The sequence below is a fragment of the Delphinapterus leucas genome, chromosome 7 (assembly GCF_059928025.1).
Source record: "Delphinapterus leucas isolate spDelLeu-1000000601 "Yukka" chromosome 7, BTC_Dleu_Yukka2, whole genome shotgun sequence".
NCBI classification, from domain to species: Eukaryota; Metazoa; Chordata; class Mammalia; order Artiodactyla; family Monodontidae; genus Delphinapterus; species Delphinapterus leucas.
In genome coordinates this window covers 50,417,120-50,435,507 of record NC_143135.1, presented here as the reverse complement: position 1 = coordinate 50,435,507, position 18,388 = coordinate 50,417,120, and the positions used below count along the sequence as shown (strand labels likewise).

Below are 18,388 nucleotides of genomic sequence, written 5' to 3'. Positions count from 1 at the left end.
TTTGGGAGCTGGTTTACGTGAACCTGAGTTAGTTGCTTTGCGATCAACACGGTTTTTCATTCACCAGAATCTCGTGGGGCTTCTGGCTGAAGAACTTGCCCTCGTTCCTTCACCTCCGGCCGTTCCTATCCGTCTTCCAACGTTTTTTGGTTGTTTTTTTTTTTTAAGTCTTGGTTTTGAAATCATTTCTTCTTGCCAGGCCTCTAACCGGTTCTGTCAGTGGAGGACCCCTTCTTTCTCCCACTGACGAAAACAGGCCCTGCACTGACCCTGAACCTGAGATTTGGGGGTGACCCTTCATGCTGTGCAACTCTGACCTGCTCCTACTGAGATTTGGGGTGTGGGGGTGACCCCTCCACTGCATAACTGACGTTGCCCCCACACCCAGGTTGGTCTCTGGGCCTTTCCTTCTCTTATTTTCTTGCCTTCTCTTACTCAAAAACCCATACCCAGTTTACAACCTAATTTTGAAATTATGTTAATTGTAGAGTAGAAAGAGTTATATAACTAGATAATAAAAAATTAGGAAGTACGGTAGAGAAAAAATGACAAAAGCTCCATCCTTATAACACCACTGTTAGCAACTTGATTGAATTCCTTCCTCTTTCTACTATTCCTTTTTGAACATATTTATCATAATAAAGTTAATTTTGTATATTTTTATTTAACATTCCATATTGATGGTTGATCTTCATAATCATCCTTTTCATGTCTATAGTATTCCATCAGGAATGTGTTCACTTAACTGTTCTCTTTAGGTTTAATATTTAGATTGCGTCCGCATATTCTAAATAATACTCTTTAAAACATTTGTATGGGGGCTTCCCTGGTGGCGCAGTGGTTGAGAGTCTGCCTGCCGATGCAGGGAACACGGGTCCATGCCCCGGTCTGGGAAGATCCCACATGCCGCAGAGCGGCTAGGCCCGTGAGCCATGGCCGCTGAGCCTGCGCGTCCGGAGCCTGTGCTCCGCAACGGGAGAGGCCACAACAGTCAGAGGCCCACGTACCGCAAAAAAAAACAAAAAAACAAAAAAAAACATTTGTATGCATTTTTTTTCATGTTGGGGATTTTTTCTGTAAGATATGTTCTTAGAAGTAGAACTACTGAGTCAGAGATTTTTAGTTTGAGGTTGGTTTATTTTTGTTCTTTCTGCTCTTTTTTTCCTCCTTAGATTCTCAAACTATAGCTGACAGTGTTTACATAACTTCCTTGTCTTCAGCCACTTCCCCCAACTACCATGCCAAGGCATCCAGACAATTACTCTGTTGTATAGCCTCCCTAAGTGTATGAGCATTTTGCAGAGTTGCATAGAAGTAAATTCTAGGGGACTTCCTTGGTGGTCCAGTGGCTAAGGCTCTGTGCTCCCAGTGCAGGGGGCCCAGGTTTGATCCCTGGTCAGGGAACTAGATCCCACATGCATGCCACAAATAAGAGTTCGCAGACCGCGACTAAGAGTTTGCATGCCGCAACTAAAGAACCTGCATGCCGCAACAAAGGTCGAAGATCCCGTGTGCCGCAACTAAGACCCAGCGCAGCCAAATAATTAAATAAATAAATATTTTTTAAAAAATCATTTTAAAAAAAAATAAAAGAAAGAAGTTCTAACTCTACTCATTATAAAGACCATGTTGAATATGTGTTTGAAAGACAAGAATAAAGATTTTAAACCTTTAGGGAGCTAGTTTGGTTCCCATCTGCCTCAATAATGCCTTATAGTCCTTGCATCCAACAGGCTTTGTTTTTGTAATACAAAAATCTGTTTGTTGGCTTGAGCTAAATCCCAAAGAAAGAAACAATGGATTTTTGTAATGAAATAAATGTAAACTGTAGAAAATAATGGAACACACCTGCAACAATCTTCAATTGCTTTTATATTTACTGTATTTCCAAATGGGCAGTTGTCTTTTTATTGGACTAAACTCCATACTCAAAATGTCCACACTTTTAATGAAACTAACATTTCAAATTCCCAGTAACATCAGTTAAATTCAATTCAGTAAGCATGTATTGAGCCTGCACTGCTCATGAGACCCTTTGCTAGGTGCTGGGAATTACCTATAATGTCTGTTGAATTGGTGTCCACAGATTGAGGGAACAACTCTCACTTACTGACAGCCAAGACCAAAGTAGGACATTGAAAAAATGTAGAGCATTTCACTTCTAAGAGAAGTGTCTCTGACTGTGTTACGTTCTTTGACTTTCTCCATAGCCATAATAACAAGTAAAGTACCTGACGCAGATCCTTACATATATTACATGTTCAAAAATATTAATCTGAACCTCAAGATAAGTTGTCTACTCCAGTTCTACCAACTAGGCTTAAAATACTACCAAAAGGAGGGAATTCACATTGGTAAAGCATCTATTCTGTACCAGGTTCCATGTCAGGCACATTCATACATTATTTCAGTTAATGATCACAACCATCCTGAATGTATTTATAGATGAGAAGATAGATTTAGAAGAATTAACTGTCTCACCCAACAGTATACAGCTAGTAAGTGGAGAGAGCTGGGATTAGAACCCAGATATGCCTGCCTCTAAAGCACTGCTCTTTACTATACTTTCTTATTCTGTGGGTGACCCTTTATTCCTCTAACCTTTATCATGATTCATTTCAATTGCTGTGCATTTTTTTCCTTTTTTTCTTTTAAGCATCTGGTGAATCACTGACTGCCCTATTTTTATATAATGAATGGTCTTATAGCATCTTCAAATACTGTGTGGCCAGTTGTCATTAAAATTCCCAAGCTTTACTGATATTTTTAACAGTTTCACTGAGGTATAATTGACATACAATAGATTACACATATTTAAAAGTGTACAATTTGTTTTGTCTGACTTCTTTCACACAGCATGATTATTTTGAGTATCATCCATGTTGTTGCATGTATCAATAGTTCATTTCTTTTAATTGCTGAGTAGTATTCTATTGTATGAATATACCACAATTTGTTTATCCATTCACCCTGATGATGGGCATTTGAGTTGTCTGGGGCTATTACAAATAAAACTGCTATGAATGTATGTTTGGTTGGGTCATACAGAGGCTATATGTTTAACATTTTAAGAACTGTCAGGCTGTTTTCCAAACCGGTTGTACCATTTTACATTCCCTTCAATAGAGTACTAGTGTTCCAATTGTTCCACTACCTTGCCAATACTTAGTATGGTCAATCTATTTAATTTTAGGTATTCTAATAGGTGTGCAGTAGTGTATCATTGTAATTTTAATTTGCATTTCACTAATAATGTTGAGCATCTTCTTTTATGCTTATTTACCATCTGTATATCTTCTTCAGTGAAGTGTCTGTTCAGATCTTTCAACCATATTTTATTAGGTTGTTTGTTTTCTTTTTATTGCATTTTGAGAGTTCCTTTTATACAAATCCTTTATCAGATAGATGATTTACATAATTTTCTCCCAGTCTGTGGCTTGTCTTCTCATTTTCTTAACAATGCCTTTCAAAGAGCAAAAAAAATTTTTTTTTTTTTTGCGGTACACAGGCCTCTCACTGTTGTGGCCTCTCCCGTTGCGGAGCACAGGCTCCGGACGCGCAGGCTCAGCGGCCATGGCTCACGGGCCCAGCCACTCCGCGGCATGTGGGATCCTCCCGACCGGGGCACGAACCCGTGTCCCCTGAATCGGCAGGCGGTCTCTCGACCACTGCGCCAGCAGGGAAGCCCCCTGTGGGAGTTTTTTAAACAACAAATGCAATTTCTTTAATAGAGATAGGGTTATTCAACTTATTCTTCTTGAATGGACTTTGATCATAGGTATCTTTCAAAGAATTTGTCAGTTCCATTTAAGCTGCCAAATTTATTGGCATAAAGTTGCTCATAATATCTTTTATTATTCTTTGATTGTCTGGAGAATCTGTAGTGACATCACTTCTCTTATTCCTGATATTGTTTATTTGTGTCTCCTCTTTTTTTTCCCTGATCATCCTACTAGAGGTTTATCAATTTGATGTATCTTTACAAAAAGAAAAACAGCTTTTGATTTCATTGACATTTTTACCTTGTTTTTCCATTTTTTATTTTATTGATTTCTGCTCTGGTTTTTATTATTTCCTTTCTTCTGATTAATTTGGATTTAATCTGCTCTTTCCTAATTTTTTAAGGTGGAAGCTAAGGTCACTGATGTGAGACTTTCCTTCTTTTCCAATATAGGCATTTGGTACAAACATTTCCCTCTACATGTTGCTTAAGCGCCACCACACAAATTCAGATACACTGTGTTATTATTTTCATTCAGTTTTAAATATTTTCTAATTGGGCTTTTAATTTCTTCTTTGTTTCATGGGTTGTTTAGAAGTATTATTGAATTTCCAAATATTCGGGAATTTTACAGATACCTTTCTATTAATGACATAATTTATTTCCATTGTGGTCAGATAACATACTTGAATCATGTTAAATTTATTGAGACTTGTTTTGCGGCCCATTATATGGTATATCTTGGTAAATGTTCCATGTGTACTTGAAAAGAATATATAATCTGCTGGTGTTAGCTGTTATGTTCTATAAATGTCAATTAAGTCAAGTGGGTTTATAGTGTTGTTCAAGTCTTCTGTATCCTTACTGATATTCTCAGTTCCCTACATGATGCCCTGTGCCTTATGAGGTTTTCTGCTCTGTTAAGAGGGAATAGGAAATATTCCCAGACCTATGTGAATGCTGAGGATTGTTCCCTCTAATCCTTTGGGTGGTTCTTGCTGGCTTCAGGTAGTTCTTGACATATATGTGCTGATCAGTACTTAGCTGAAGACTTGAGGGAGACCTCTGCAGATTTCCAGAGTTCTCTCTATGCATTTCTTCATTACTCTACCCAGCAAACTCTAGCCACTTTGACCTTCCTGAATTCCCAGTTCCATATCCTCAATTCAGGGAGACCACCATCCTTTTCTTGGGTTCCCTCCTGCTATATCTCAGCTTGGAAACTTTTTTCATACAGTAAGTTGGGGAAATTGTTTCCCATCCACCAAGGATCACTAACTTTCATCACATGATGTCCAGTGTCTTGAAAACTGTTCTTTCATATATTTTGAACAGTTTTTTAGTTGTTTCTGGAAGGAGTTTAAATCTGGTCCCTAATATTATTCCATCTTGCCTGGAAACAGAAATCCATTTTGCTGATATTTTGAACATCATTTTTTATAATATACTTGTGTTGTGTCTGGAATGAAGTTCACTGTGCTGACTTTTCTGTCTAGATGGAATTCAGAGGCTCTGCTGGCCAGTTATAGGGAGCTGCCTTCCTCTGTGCTGGATGTCACCAGATTTTTTTAATCTATATTCTCCTTTTCTCATAAAAACAATAATGATGTATTAAGTACCTCCTATGTACCAAGCATGTGTTAAGGGTTTAAGTATTGCCTCACTTAATCCTTACTATAACCTTGTTAAGAAGTAATTGTCTTCATTATAGAGATGAGGTCATTGAAGTTGAGAAGTCAAATAATTTGCCCAAGGTCATATAGCAAGTAAATGGCATAGTCAGCATTCAAACCCAAGTCTGTCAGATCCAGGGACCATAAAGCTGATGAAGCCCTTCAGAGATAATTTTGCTGAATACAGGAGGTCAGCTACTAAAACCAACTTGGAAAAGTTCTTTTCTGCCCTTGCAATAAGAGTAAGCATTTTATAACATCTAAGAAAGGAAAAATATTAATACAGCTAGAAAGAATAGTTTTGATTAAAATTCTGTCAGATGACAGGAAGGAAAAGGGATGTGAGCAGTTGTTAAGAAACAGGAAGAATGTGATTTTAGAAATGCTGGGTCAAGAAGGCATTGCAACAGCTAAGTTACAGAGGGTGGAAGAGGAAAAAGGAAGAAATTGTCCTGAGATGACATACTTTGGAAAGCTGCTAGAGCAATGCAAAAGCATGTGGCAGTGACCCCTATTGCTGTCACTGCAACCTTTCAGTCCCTTCTGTGAGAATCAAAAAATGAACTCAAAATGAAGGAGAAAGAAAGGAACGTTTAGTATCAAACAACGTTGCCAAAATGAAATGTATTGGATTGATTCCCAGTGCCAAAGCACAGTACATACTAACATTCCTTATGCTATATTTTTGGAAACATGTTCTACCCACATTGGCTTGAATTTTAGTTTTTATAGATGTATGAGTATTTTGTTTTGTTTTTTGTAATGTCTATAACCTTTACTAGAATATAAAGGCAATGTCTTCCAAGTATATATAAATATGTTTAAGTTAGTTTTACGGCAGTTTCCTGCATGTGAACCTCATCTTTTATATGACACCATATTGGAAAATAATAGAATCATAAGCCTGAGATAATTTGAAAGGTCAAGATTTGAGTCTATTTTGTCATTGATCTGACTGACCATACATGAATATTTGTAAGATAAGGCATGTGAGGCACTCAGCTGTGGAGAATTTTCAGTAATAGTTATAAATGAGACTACTACAGGGGATTTGAAATGGAGGCAATAAATGTGACAAGAAATATGTACTATTTATTCTTCAGGAACCCTCTCCTTCACCCAGTTCTTTAGAATTTTATTAGGTAAATAGCAGGTGAAGAGAGTCTTTTAAAATGTCAGTGATAATTACACAAGAGAAATCACATTAACTCAATAAAGAGTAGAACTTGACATTATAGGCAACTTATACTTTTTGACTCATTGAATCTCAGGAAATCTCTGACCTTCTTCTCAATTCACCCTTTCCATATTCACAGGGCCCTCTGTGCACTTAGCATTTGGTTGTGCTCATTTCCCACTCTAGGTTGTGAACTCCTGCAATGCAGACAGCATCCTTCATTTCATATCTAAGAGCCTAGTTTAGTGTTCAGCATATAGTAGATATTTGGTATTCTAATTAATTGTTCTACTGTAAGGCCCAGTTCTGACTCTCCATTCCTTATATCCTTAATGTGTAAGCATTAGTGCCTTTGCATGTTTAAACATAGGGAAAAGTAGCCAAATAAGTGTTTATATGTAGCTAGAAGCCAAGAAACCTTTGAGCCTATTCTGTTTCTTCTTTATTGGATTTTTAATCTAAAAAGTAAAACAGGGGCTTCCCTGGTGGCGCAGTGGTTAAGAATCCCCCTGCCAGTGCAGGGGACACAGGTTCGACCCCTGGTCCAGGAAGATTCCACATGCCTCAGAGCAACTAAGCCCGTGTGCCACAAATACTGAGCCTGCGCTCTAGAGCCCGTGAGCCACAACTACTGAGCCCATGTGCTACAACTACTGAAGCCCACGCACCTAGAGCCCATGCTCCGCCACAAGAGAAGCCACCTTAATGAGAGGCCTGCGCACCGCAATGAAGAGTAGCCCCCGCTCGCTTCAACTAAAAGAAAGCCAGCACACAGCATTGAAGACCCAACACAGTCAAAAATAAATAAATAAATAAATTTATTTTAAAAAAATAAAAAGTAAAACATGCCTATTCTAATAGTTTATAGTTCAGAGGTATATAAAAAAACAAGCCAATCTCCTCTGTTCTCCAGTCTTTATTCTTCTTACTTTGCCCACCTCTGTTAGATATTTATGCTCATATAAATATTATTTGTATTTTAATATAATGGACAATACTCAAATACATTTTTTACACTCAATTCGATTTTAATTAATATATGCCTTTTAGCTATGATGGGTAATATACATTGAAACTGGGTTAAATTATTTTCCTGTGCTACATTTCAAAAGGAACTGTGCCCTTTTCTGTGGCAAAATATACATAACATAAACTTTACCATTTAAACCATTTTTAAATATAAAGTTCAGTGACATTAAGTACATTCACATTTTTGTGCAACCATAACTATCATCCATCTCCAGAACTCTTTTCATCTTGCAAAAGTGAAGCTCTATACCAATTAAACAACAACTCCCCTGGGGCTTCCCTGGTGGCACAGTGGTTGAGAATCCGCCTGCCAATGCAGGGGTCATGGGTTCAAGCCCTTGTCCAGGAAGATCCCACATGCCGCGGAGCAACTAAGCCTGTGCACCACAACCACTGAGCCTGCGCTCTAAAGCCCATGAGCCACAACTACTGAGCCCACGTGCCACAACTACTGAAGCCTGTGCGCCTAGAGCCCGTGCTCCACAACAAGAGAAGCCACAGCGCTGAGAAGCCCGCACACCGCAACGAAGAGTAGCCCCCATTTGCCGCAACTAGAGAAAGCCCGTGTGCAACAAAGACCCAACACAGCCATAAATAAATATAAATAAAAAATTAAAAAATAACTCCCCTGTCCCCCAACCCCTAAATCCATGACAACCAACATTCTACTTTCTGTCTCTATAAATTTGACTACTTCAGGTATTTCATATAAGTAGAGTCATACAGTATTTATCTTTTTTGTGACTGGCTTATTTCACTTAATATTAATGTCCTTAGGGTTCATCCGTTGTAGCATGTGTCAGAATGTCCTTCCTTATTAAGGCTGAATAATATTCTGTTGTCATATACCACATTTTGTTCATCCCCTCATCTCAGTGGATGCTTGGGTTGCTTCTACCTTTTGGCTATTCTGAATAATGCTGCTATGAAGATTGGTAATCAAATATCTGTTCATGTTCCTGCTTTCAGACTCTTTGGGGAGGAAGGATTGAAAGAATAGAATAGAAATTAAAATTGAAAAGAATTGAAAGAATAGAAGTGAAATTGCTGGATTATATGGTAATTCTGTGTTAAACTTTTTGAGAAACCATCATACCATTTTCCAAAGCAGCTACACATTTTACGTTCCTACCAGCCATGCACGAGTGTTCCAGTTTCTCCACATCCTTACCAACACTTAATTCCTCGTTTTTTTATAATAGCCATCCTAATGGGTGTGAAGTGGTATCTCATTGTGGTTTTGATTTGCATTTCCCTAATGATTAGTGATGTTGAGCATCTTTTCGTATGCTTGTTGGCCACTTGTATATCTTCTTTGAAGAAATGTCTTTTCAAGTCCTTTGTCCATTTTTGTTTATTTATTTTTTGGCTGTGTTGGGTCTTCGTTTCTGTGCGAGGGCTTTCTCTAGTTGCAGCAAGCGGGGGCCACTCTTCATAGCAGTGCGCGGGCCTCTCACTATCGCAGCCTCTCGTTGCGGATCACAGGCTCCAGACGCGCAGGCTCAGCGGCCATGGCTCACGGGCCTAGCCGCTCCGCGGCATGTCGGATCTTCCCTGTCCGGGGCACGAACCCGTGTCCCCTGCCTTAGCAGGTGGACTCTCAACCACTGTGCCACCAGGGAAGCCCGACTCTTGGTTTTAAAAAGAAAAGAAAAACACTCTGTCCTTTCATAACATGAAAAATGCAAGTGAGAACAGAACAGATACTTTTCTTTGTGCAGTTGAATAAGTAAATTAACATTTTGAAACAATCAGGTTTTAAGTGTTTTTCCTGCTTTCATCCATTTTCTTGAAGTAAGCAAGCTAGCCAATGGCTTCTGATTTTTCCTAGCTTAATGCAGATACCGAAAGAGAAGAAGGAGAAGAGTTTGAAGACAACATGGATGTTTTTGATGACAGCAGTTCCAGCCCTTCTGGCACCTTAAGAAATTATCCACTCACCTGCAAAGTTGTTTATTCCTATAAGGTTTGTATTTCTCTAACATACTTCTCATATTAAATTGTGACAACTCTGAAGATACAAGTAACTGTATCTACCCAGCCTCTTATACTGTACTTATCATAAAATTGGTGTTCAGTTCATGTTAGAGGCAACATAACATAATGGGAAAGAGTCCAGGCTCTGACGTCAGACTGCCTCGGTTAAAATCCTGTCTCTGACACTTACGATCTACATAACTACGCTAGTCCCTTGGTCTCTGTGAGCCTCGGTTTTCTTATCTATATTATGCGGATAATATTATAGGGCTAGTCTGAAGACTAAATGAGATGCCACTTTTATAGCAAAGCATTTAGCAAAGTGCCTGACATCTAGTAAATTTTCTGTAAATAGAACTCTTACCCTTATCAATTGCCTGACACAAGACCCCCCGTTACGATAGTTCTCAAAATTGATATTAAAATAAAATTGCTTGACAGAGCAGTTTTGTTAAACTTTACCTTTCCTAACCTTAATATAACCACCTCTTGTTTCCAGGTTAAGCAAGGATCTGGATAAATAGATTCCTGAACTTCCAAACCTGATTTGGTATAATAGTTCTTAATCTCTCTCACCCCTGCCCTGCTTTCCCATTAGCTTTTTACTCAAAGTAAATTGAGTTTCAGTTCCCCGGTTCCTCTCTTTTCCTTACTCCCTTCATCAATCACTAGCCAGTTCTGTTGAGTCCACCTCCAAAACATATCCTGAATCCATTCACATTTCGCATCTTGGTCTAGGCCATTGCTTTGATTACTGTAAAAGAAAAAAACCCTAATAATTGGTATCCCTTCTTCATACTTGTCTACCAACATACTTGTCTACCACTTTCCACTCTGCAGCCAGAATTATCTTTAATACGTATAGGAGGTTATTTTATTCCCCTGCCTAAAACCCTTTATAAGCTTTCCATCACACAAAGAAAAATAAACTCTTCACAAGGGTCTATAATGTCCAGATTGATCTGGCCCCTGCAAATCTCCTTACCTTCATGTCAGACCAACCCACCCAGCCCATGCACTACATGTTAGCAACTCTGGCTGCCTTTCAGTCTTCAAAAGCACTACGCACCTCTCTGACTTGACAGCTTTGCCCTTGCTGCTCCCCTACCTGGAACTGTCTTTTCCCAAATCTTGGTTGGCTGCCCACTGCTCTTCATATAGGCTCAGCTCAAATAGTGCCTCCTCAGGTTTCCCCTGACCACCTAAATGCATAGCCAACTCCCCAGTCACAACTCTATCCCATTGCCCTTTTGTCCTCATTTATTTACTATATAGCACCTATCACCAACCAAACTGAATCTTGTTTGTTTTCATACTTCTTTATCTGACTCTCCACTAAAGGTCCATGAAGGCAGAAACCTTGTCTATGTCTGTGTACCTTGTTTATGTGTCTTCAGCACCTAGGACAGTGCCTGGCACATAGTGGGTCCTCAGGAAATAATTGTGGAATGAATAAATGAATGATGTAAGGAAGGCATGAACAAATGAATGCCTTTCATTTTAATGAATGGCACTAATTTAAATGAATTCCTTTCATGTTAATGCCATGCTTAAGGGACAACAGCAGAGGAAGGGTCTGAGGAGAATCTAAATCATACATGGGACAGTCTCACTCCTACCACCACCATCCCTGGAGAGCCAAAAGCTGATATTATTTACTCCTCAATATCAGTGATTACCAGACTTTTTTTCATTTAACATCCTTTTATTGTATATTTAAGTTAACAATACTTCCTCTTTTCTAAAAGGGTTGGGATTTTTTTTTTCCCAATGTAAACTGTTTTGATAACCTTTTGAAAATTTGAAGTCATCTTCCGAGATACTTGTAAGGTGTTTTAAAATATTATAAAACTTGGTTGGGATTATTTCCCTATCTTCCGTCTCAGTATTATATTTACTTTGAAGTTCCAGAATTAAAATTTAAGGTCCTTAAACAGAGAGGGTCCTAGGTATCTGAGTGATTATTACATCTGAGGAATTTTACAGATGAGGTAGCATTTCAGTGGGGTCATGAATAAGATCTTTCTAGTTACAGTGATAAGGTAGGGAAGGGAAAGAGCCTTATAAGCAAACAGCAGATACAGAGACACAGTTTGATGAGATAATAGGGTGTTCAGGAAATGTTAAACTCAGTGTTGTGTGAGCATCAAGTGTGGGAAATAGAGCAGCTGGAAGTAAAGATGTCAGATAGACCTGTAGATCAGACTGAGTTTGGCTTTTATCCTGGCTGAAGGAAGCCATTGGGTGTCCTAAAATCAGACTAGGCTTTTAAATAAGGTACCCCTGGTCGTGGTATAGATATTCCAGAGAGGGTAGATTAGAGTGGAGTTAGTCTCTATAAGCCTAGTTGTGATTCCTATGGTCCAGACCAGCAAAGAAGGCCTAAGTTAATCTGGTGAGAACAAAGAAAAGCTAAATTTAAGGAGTAGTTTCAAAAGCCTTAAAAATGCTCATAACTTTGACCCTACTACTTACTATATATCCTAAGAAGGTGACCCACAATATAGAAAAACATTCTGGATACAAAATGCTCTTTCATCATAGTACTACTTTATAATAGCAAAGTTGGCAGTCCAATAAGGAAATAGTTAAGTAAATTAACCATTCATATAATGTAACCATAACAAAATTTTATGAAGATAATTGAAAATTATATTAGAGTTTTTTATGTAAGAAGAAATATGTCCAAAAAGTAAGATAGCAAATTGTATTACCTTAAGGTCTTAATTATACATATTTCTAGCTTTTCTACAGTGAACATGTGTTACTTTTGTAATCAGGAAAAATCATTGTTTTAAAAGAAAACAGGAAATTTAGAGAGATGGTGGTGGGAATGGAGGGCATGGCTGCTTCTGGGGTCCTGGCTGCCACTGCGTATTAGGACTTCATGAGGTAGTGTGAGACCACGTGTTTATTTAATAACTATTTACTGACTACTTGCTGTCTTTAGTTGGGATAAGTGAGAAGAATTACATTCCCTGCCTTAAGTAAGTCATTCTAATAGGAAGCGCACAAGTGCAAACAACTAACTTGAGTGCCACAGTAGTCAGTGTTAGAGGGATGCTCAAAGCCTTCTAAGAATAAAAGGAGGAAAAAGCAGCCAGCTCATTGTGGGTGGTCTTGGAAAACATATAAGCTTGGCATCAAATCATGAGTAATAATAATAGCTACCATTTATGAAGTCCTGTGTGCCCGGTATCGTACATATATATATATATATTTTTTCTAATCCCTTCAATAACCCTATAAGGAAGATATTATCAACCAACCCATTAATTCAACAAATATCAGTACGTGAGCACCTTCCATGTACCATGCTGTGCTCTTTTCTAGGCTTGGGGATATAGCATTGATGAACACAGACAAAAATCTCTGCCCTCGTGGAGCTTACATTGTAATAGGAATAAAAAAGAAAACTGAGGCTCTAAAAGGTCTTATGGTCACTTGCCTGTAGAAACAGACTGAAGCTGGACTTGAACTCACAGTAATCTAAATCTAGTCACCAGATGGGAAAGAGGGAGCAGGGCCTGCTGGAAAGAAGGAACAGCCTGATAAAAGCATAGAGGCAATAAAGAACGTGGTATGTTCAGAGAATAGGGAATAGTTTGCTGGGGCCAAAGCATCAAGAGACCACAGGGTTTTGAGTGTCATGCAAAGGACCTGACCTTGTCAAGTGGAAGAATTGGTCACTGCTTGGGTATGGTATGATCAAGCTAGTGTCTGCTTATATAACAATGTTGGACAACTTGCATGGACCTTCACGACTTTTTTTACAAGGGCAGCATTGTATTTAAAGGTGTTCTTAACCCTCCTGCTTTGCTATCACACACACTGAAATCTGGTTGTGTTGGATAACTTTTTAAGTTTTGCCACAGAATTTGTTATGTAGGTGCCTTTTGCTGGTATATTCAAGGCATAGTGTGGTTTCAGATTAGTGAAAAAATTCCATTGGAGGGGGTTGGTGGTGGTGGTGGGATGAATTGGGAGATTGGGATTGACAGATATACACTAATATGTATAAAATAGATAACTAATAAGAACCTGCTGTATAAAAATTAATTAAATTAAATTTTTAAAAAATTCTATTGGAAAAGCTATCAAAAATCAGTGAGCTTTTTTTTCCCTCATATTTTAAGATCAGAGGTAATCTACTTAAAATTCTGTCCTGGAGTATTTCTGTGATTGGTCAGCCATTTTCAATACTATTTTTCTGTCTCAAGTAGCTATTATAGCAATGTCCAGAATCTGGGTTTGATGAAATGAGTCTTTGGAAATGAGTCTTGCCTTACTTTTGCTTGTGTAATTTGGAGATATTTTACACTTTGAGACTGTGAAATCTGAAAAACTATATGGTCTAAAGCAGTAGTTTTAACTAATCTTGGGACTTGGGGAAAGCTTTTAAGGCTGTTCACTAAGAGCCAGAAGATGTCCACAGACCCCTCCTGTTACATGTGACAGGCAAGTCTCTTTATGAAACAAAGTCACAAAGTCTCTCTCTACAACCCCCCTGCAGAGTCCCTGAGAGCTTGCTCTCAGATTCTACTGCCTCAGGGGTAGTATTTAGGTGTCTGGTGCTAGTGGACTCCTGCTGTTAGGGATTTAAAAAAAAAAAAAACCACAGCAACTTCTGCAGAAGCACACAAGTGGATCAGCCTAGTTTCTACAGTTAAGTTGGAGCATCAGTCATTTCTCTCCTACAATTTTCTTCTCTTGGCCACTGTTTTACGGTGATTCCAGACAAATTCCAGGCACTGGTCAAGCTATCAGTCAATCCATGTACATAGCTCTTTGCATTTTCACAGCCTGCACCTCCATGGTAGCCCTCTGGTGTAGTTCTAATTCACGGCTTTCTCCTTTGCTTGTGCTTCCCAAATCATCATGGTTCTGTGCTTATTCATCCCACACTAACTCCCCCATCTTCCCGAGAATGGCAGGATTGTCATTTTGAAGAAATGGAGGCATCAAGAAGTTGAGTAACTTACCAATAGATACATAAGCTGGAGCTAGAACCCAGGTCCTCTACTTCCAGCAGAGTGCTGTGTTCACTGAACCTGATTGCCTCTTGAGGATTCCGTTTCTCCAGTTTTTGTTGTAGCTTTATTTTGTTTAGTTTTTTAAAGTAAAACTTCACCTCATTATGATAGTTTTACAACACTCAAATTTTTATGTTCAATACGTTTTTCAAAATCATTTCAATATTTTGATCCCCAGTTTTTGTTATGATCAGTTCACATCTGCTCTTTATCTAACCTTTTTAATTTTGTCCATGACCATCCTACATTGCAGGCTTCTCAACCAGATGAGTTGACCATTGAGGAACATGAGGTGTTAGAAGTGATTGAAGATGGAGATATGGAAGACTGGGTAAAGGTATATTCCTTTGCTCATATTGCCCCTTCTTGTGACATTTTCAGGAGTTTGTTTTGGTTCTTGTTGTACCCTGTCCAAATTGTGTGTGCAAACCTGTTTTGTCACATGTCTTTTACTCAGGCTCGAAATAAAGTCGGCCAAGTGGGTTATGTACCAGAAAAGTACCTACAGTTTCCCACCTCGAACAGTCTGCTGAGCATGCTGCAGTCCTTGGCTGCTTTGGACAGTCGGTCACACACATCCAGCAATTCCACGGAGGCCGAACTCGTTTCAGGCAGCCTCAACGGAGATGCCAGTGGTAAAGACTGAAACAAGGCACTCTTTATTTGGTCACATTTGGCCTAAACTGTATTACCCTGGAGTCAGCCTTCAGTAGGTTAAAAAGCACAACTTTATTCCTTTTCTGTAATATGTTTATTTGGTCACGTTTATCCTGTACAGTAGAACCCTAAAGTTGATCTTCAGTGAGTATAGAATTATAGCTGTACGATGGCCTTTTAGTTGTCACTTGTGCATGGGGTGGCTGCAAAAGTAACCTGGTTGTCGGTGTTCTTACTGCATTTTCCTCTCTCTTGCTACCTAGTCTGTTTTGTGAAAGCACTTTATGACTACGAGGGCCAGACAGATGATGAATTATCTTTTCCTGAGGGAGCAATCATCCGAATCTTGAACAAAGAAAACCAGGATGATGATGGCTTCTGGGAAGGGGAATTCAATGGGCGAATTGGAGTTTTCCCGTCAGTGCTAGTGGAAGAACTTTCAGCCTCAGAAAATGGTGACACTCCATGGATGCGAGAGATTCAGGTGCACAACAGGGGGAGAAAGCTGGATTAAAAGATGTTTAAAGAAAATGACTCCCAAGGAGTCTGTTGACCCACGCAAAAGTGGGCTGTGGTCTTGGCCTCACCCTCACCACTCCAATCCTTGGTTGCCGGGTTTCTGCAAAACTGAATTTGGGAAGCAGAGACTTGTCAGTCAGGCTCTTGTGCCATGGCTGTATGACAGCTCACTTCTCCCACATTCTGTTCTCTGAATTGGGGAACGAAAATACTAAATTGTGTGTGACATACAAAAGAATGGTTTGGTGGAGAGAAAGAAAGAAACCAGAGAGGGAATGTATTGTCTCTGTGGTTAGTTTATGCAGTAAAAATATTAGCTTGCTCTTTTTCTCCCTCACACTGTCAGAGCCTCCCTGCCCAGCCCAGGTCCTACTAGTCCTTTTCAGAGAACTGATGAGCCTGCCAGAGCTCCATAGGCTTAGCTCATCATAGCAAACCTTGTCTTTACGGGAAACTTCTAATTCGGATCAGTCACAGCAGGCCTGGCAGGTCCAGGACCATAAGGAACATGTCTGTCCATCTTACTTGTGTGGTATTGTGACCACTTAGCGTGACATTTACAGAACCTGGGGAAGTCAGAAACTCAGCCAATTATTTTATCTTCACTGAAAAATACAATTTGTCCCTTTTTTTGTTCTTCACTGAACTGACTAATTTGGTATGTTTTCAATAGAACTCTCGAGAATGGTTTGACTTGGTAACTGTTTAAGATAAACTAAAATCAGTAGTATAATGAGATCTGTGGAAGGAAAAAGTTAAATGCAACACAAAACTGGGGGTTGGGGTGGTTATTCTAGGCTCATTTGCTTCTAATGAGGCTGACCAAGAAAGTTAATAATCATAACTTAGCTCCAAAGAAAAGTAATTTGCCAGGAGTAGTCAGAGAAGCCTGCTCGTCTCTCCTTCCTCAAGTGAGCACTTCGTAACCTCTCTTCCCTTTGCTGCAGATCTCTCCCTCCCCCAAGCTGCCCGGCTCCCTGCCTCCACTGCCACTGTATGACCAGCCTCCTAGTAGCCCTTACCCCAGCCCAGATAAGAGGAGCTCCCAGTACTTCCCCCGCTCTCCTTCAGCAAATGGTAAGGGTTCTCCTGGGCATGGGTCTACATACACTTTCATTCAGAAATCCACACGTTCACCTGAAGAGCAAACAGATCTGCATTAGCATTTTTATTGCTCAACAACACAAATAAATTGAGCTTCTTTGATTCCCTCCCTTAGAAAACAGCTTCCATGCCGAATCGCCAGGATTCTCACAGGCATCCAGACATACTCCTGAGACCTCATATGGGAAACTACGACCTGTAAGTCTCTTATCTGGCAGGGTTATAGAATGCGTAGTTTCTCCAAATTGAAAGTTAGAAATTAATGTATCTCCATGACCCCTGTGTTGTTACTAATTCCCTCCATGCCAGGGTAAGATGGAGTTGGGAAGTTAAAAAGAGCTCTGGAAAAGGAAGGCTATAAAAATGAACACATCAAAAAAAAATAAAAATAAAAAAATAAAGAACACATCTTGGAAGGTCTAGCTTACACTGGTGCTTTCCTCACTGAGCCATGGAGAGATTGCAAGGTGACAGCTATGAAAGTGTATTTAAATTATAACAAGCTCTGAGAGCATTAAAGTGGTCTAATTGTGAAACAGAAGCATTTTTTTTTCCAGCAGGCATTTTATGAGAACCTATTTTCCAGGCCTCTAATTGCCTCTTTGAAGGACTCTGAAATAAGATACATGCATTTTGAGGTTTGAGAGCTTCTATTCTCAAAGGAATCTGTTCTTACAAATAATCACCTCTACTCGCCCCTCACTGACTCCACCCCACCACCCCACTGTGAAACAGCTCTTCCAGGGTCATAACTTTCGCATGCGAATCTAGTGCATATTTGCAATTTTATTTTCCTAGACCCCTTATCAGCATTTGGCACAGTTCTCTGAAGCACTCACTACCTTTGGCGTTGTTCATTCAGCAGATATTGAGTGCCTTGTTAAGGACTTGGCTCTTGATCCTAAACGTTTAGGAAGCTATTGTAAGATTGTAAGCAGGACAGTGGTATGACCAGTTGTGCATTTTAAAAACACTGTTATGGCAGCTAAGTGGAGGATGAATGGAAGGTGATAGAATGGACACAGGGAGCCGTTAGGAGGCTGGAGCAGTGGTCCAAGCAAGAGGGGACAGTAGTGTGGACTAGCGGGTAAGAGCGTGAATGGAGAGAAGTGGACCTGTTTGTTCTACCACACTTTCCTGGTCTGCTTTCTACTTCCTGGCCCTTCCTTTTTGTTACTGAGTCCAAGCTCACTCTTCTCGCCGCAGGACAGGCCAATAAATCGGGAGACGAGGTATTGAGGCGAAGAATAGCGACTTTACTTGGAAAGCCGGCAGACCAAGGAGATGGCAGACTAGGGTCCCCAAAAAACCATCTTGGATGCCTGTTTCTTTTATGGAACAGAGGTGGGGGAGGAGGTGAGGAAGTAAAGTTAAAAGGCCATTAGTTTTGCCTGCTTGGCCAGCATGGGGAGGGGATGTGTTAATTTCTTCTTTTCTGCAGCCATTCACAGGTGGGCAGGGTCAGATTGTCTCCCTGTGAGCTGAACAAAGGCACTTT

General features: G+C 39.7%; 2 protein-coding genes across 4 annotated transcripts in view; one reads left to right on the top strand and one right to left on the bottom strand.

Moving 5' to 3' along the window:
* The window catches only part of FCHSD2 (FCH and double SH3 domains 2), a 294,342-nt gene that overhangs the window by 270,572 nt on the left and 5,382 nt on the right, over positions 1-18,388 (top strand). For all 3 annotated transcript variants that reach the window (XM_089915292.1, XM_022593750.3, XM_022593747.3), the window contains 6 exons: positions 9,432-9,566; positions 14,864-14,947; positions 15,068-15,245; positions 15,531-15,751; positions 16,734-16,863; positions 17,006-17,088. In XM_089915292.1, coding sequence (XP_089771418.1) covers positions 9,432-9,566; positions 14,864-14,947; positions 15,068-15,245; positions 15,531-15,751; positions 16,734-16,863; positions 17,006-17,088 — 831 coding nt within the window. The remainder of the gene's footprint in view (positions 1-9,431; positions 9,567-14,863; positions 14,948-15,067; positions 15,246-15,530; positions 15,752-16,733; positions 16,864-17,005; positions 17,089-18,388) is intronic.
* The window catches only part of ATG16L2 (autophagy related 16 like 2), a 43,569-nt gene continuing 25,908 nt past the window's right edge, over positions 728-18,388 (bottom strand). Inside the window, exon 18 of the mRNA XM_089915293.1 lies at positions 728-15,894. Within this exon, the coding sequence (XP_089771419.1) occupies positions 15,789-15,894 (106 nt within the window). The 3' untranslated portion in view covers positions 728-15,788. The remainder of the gene's footprint in view (positions 15,895-18,388) is intronic.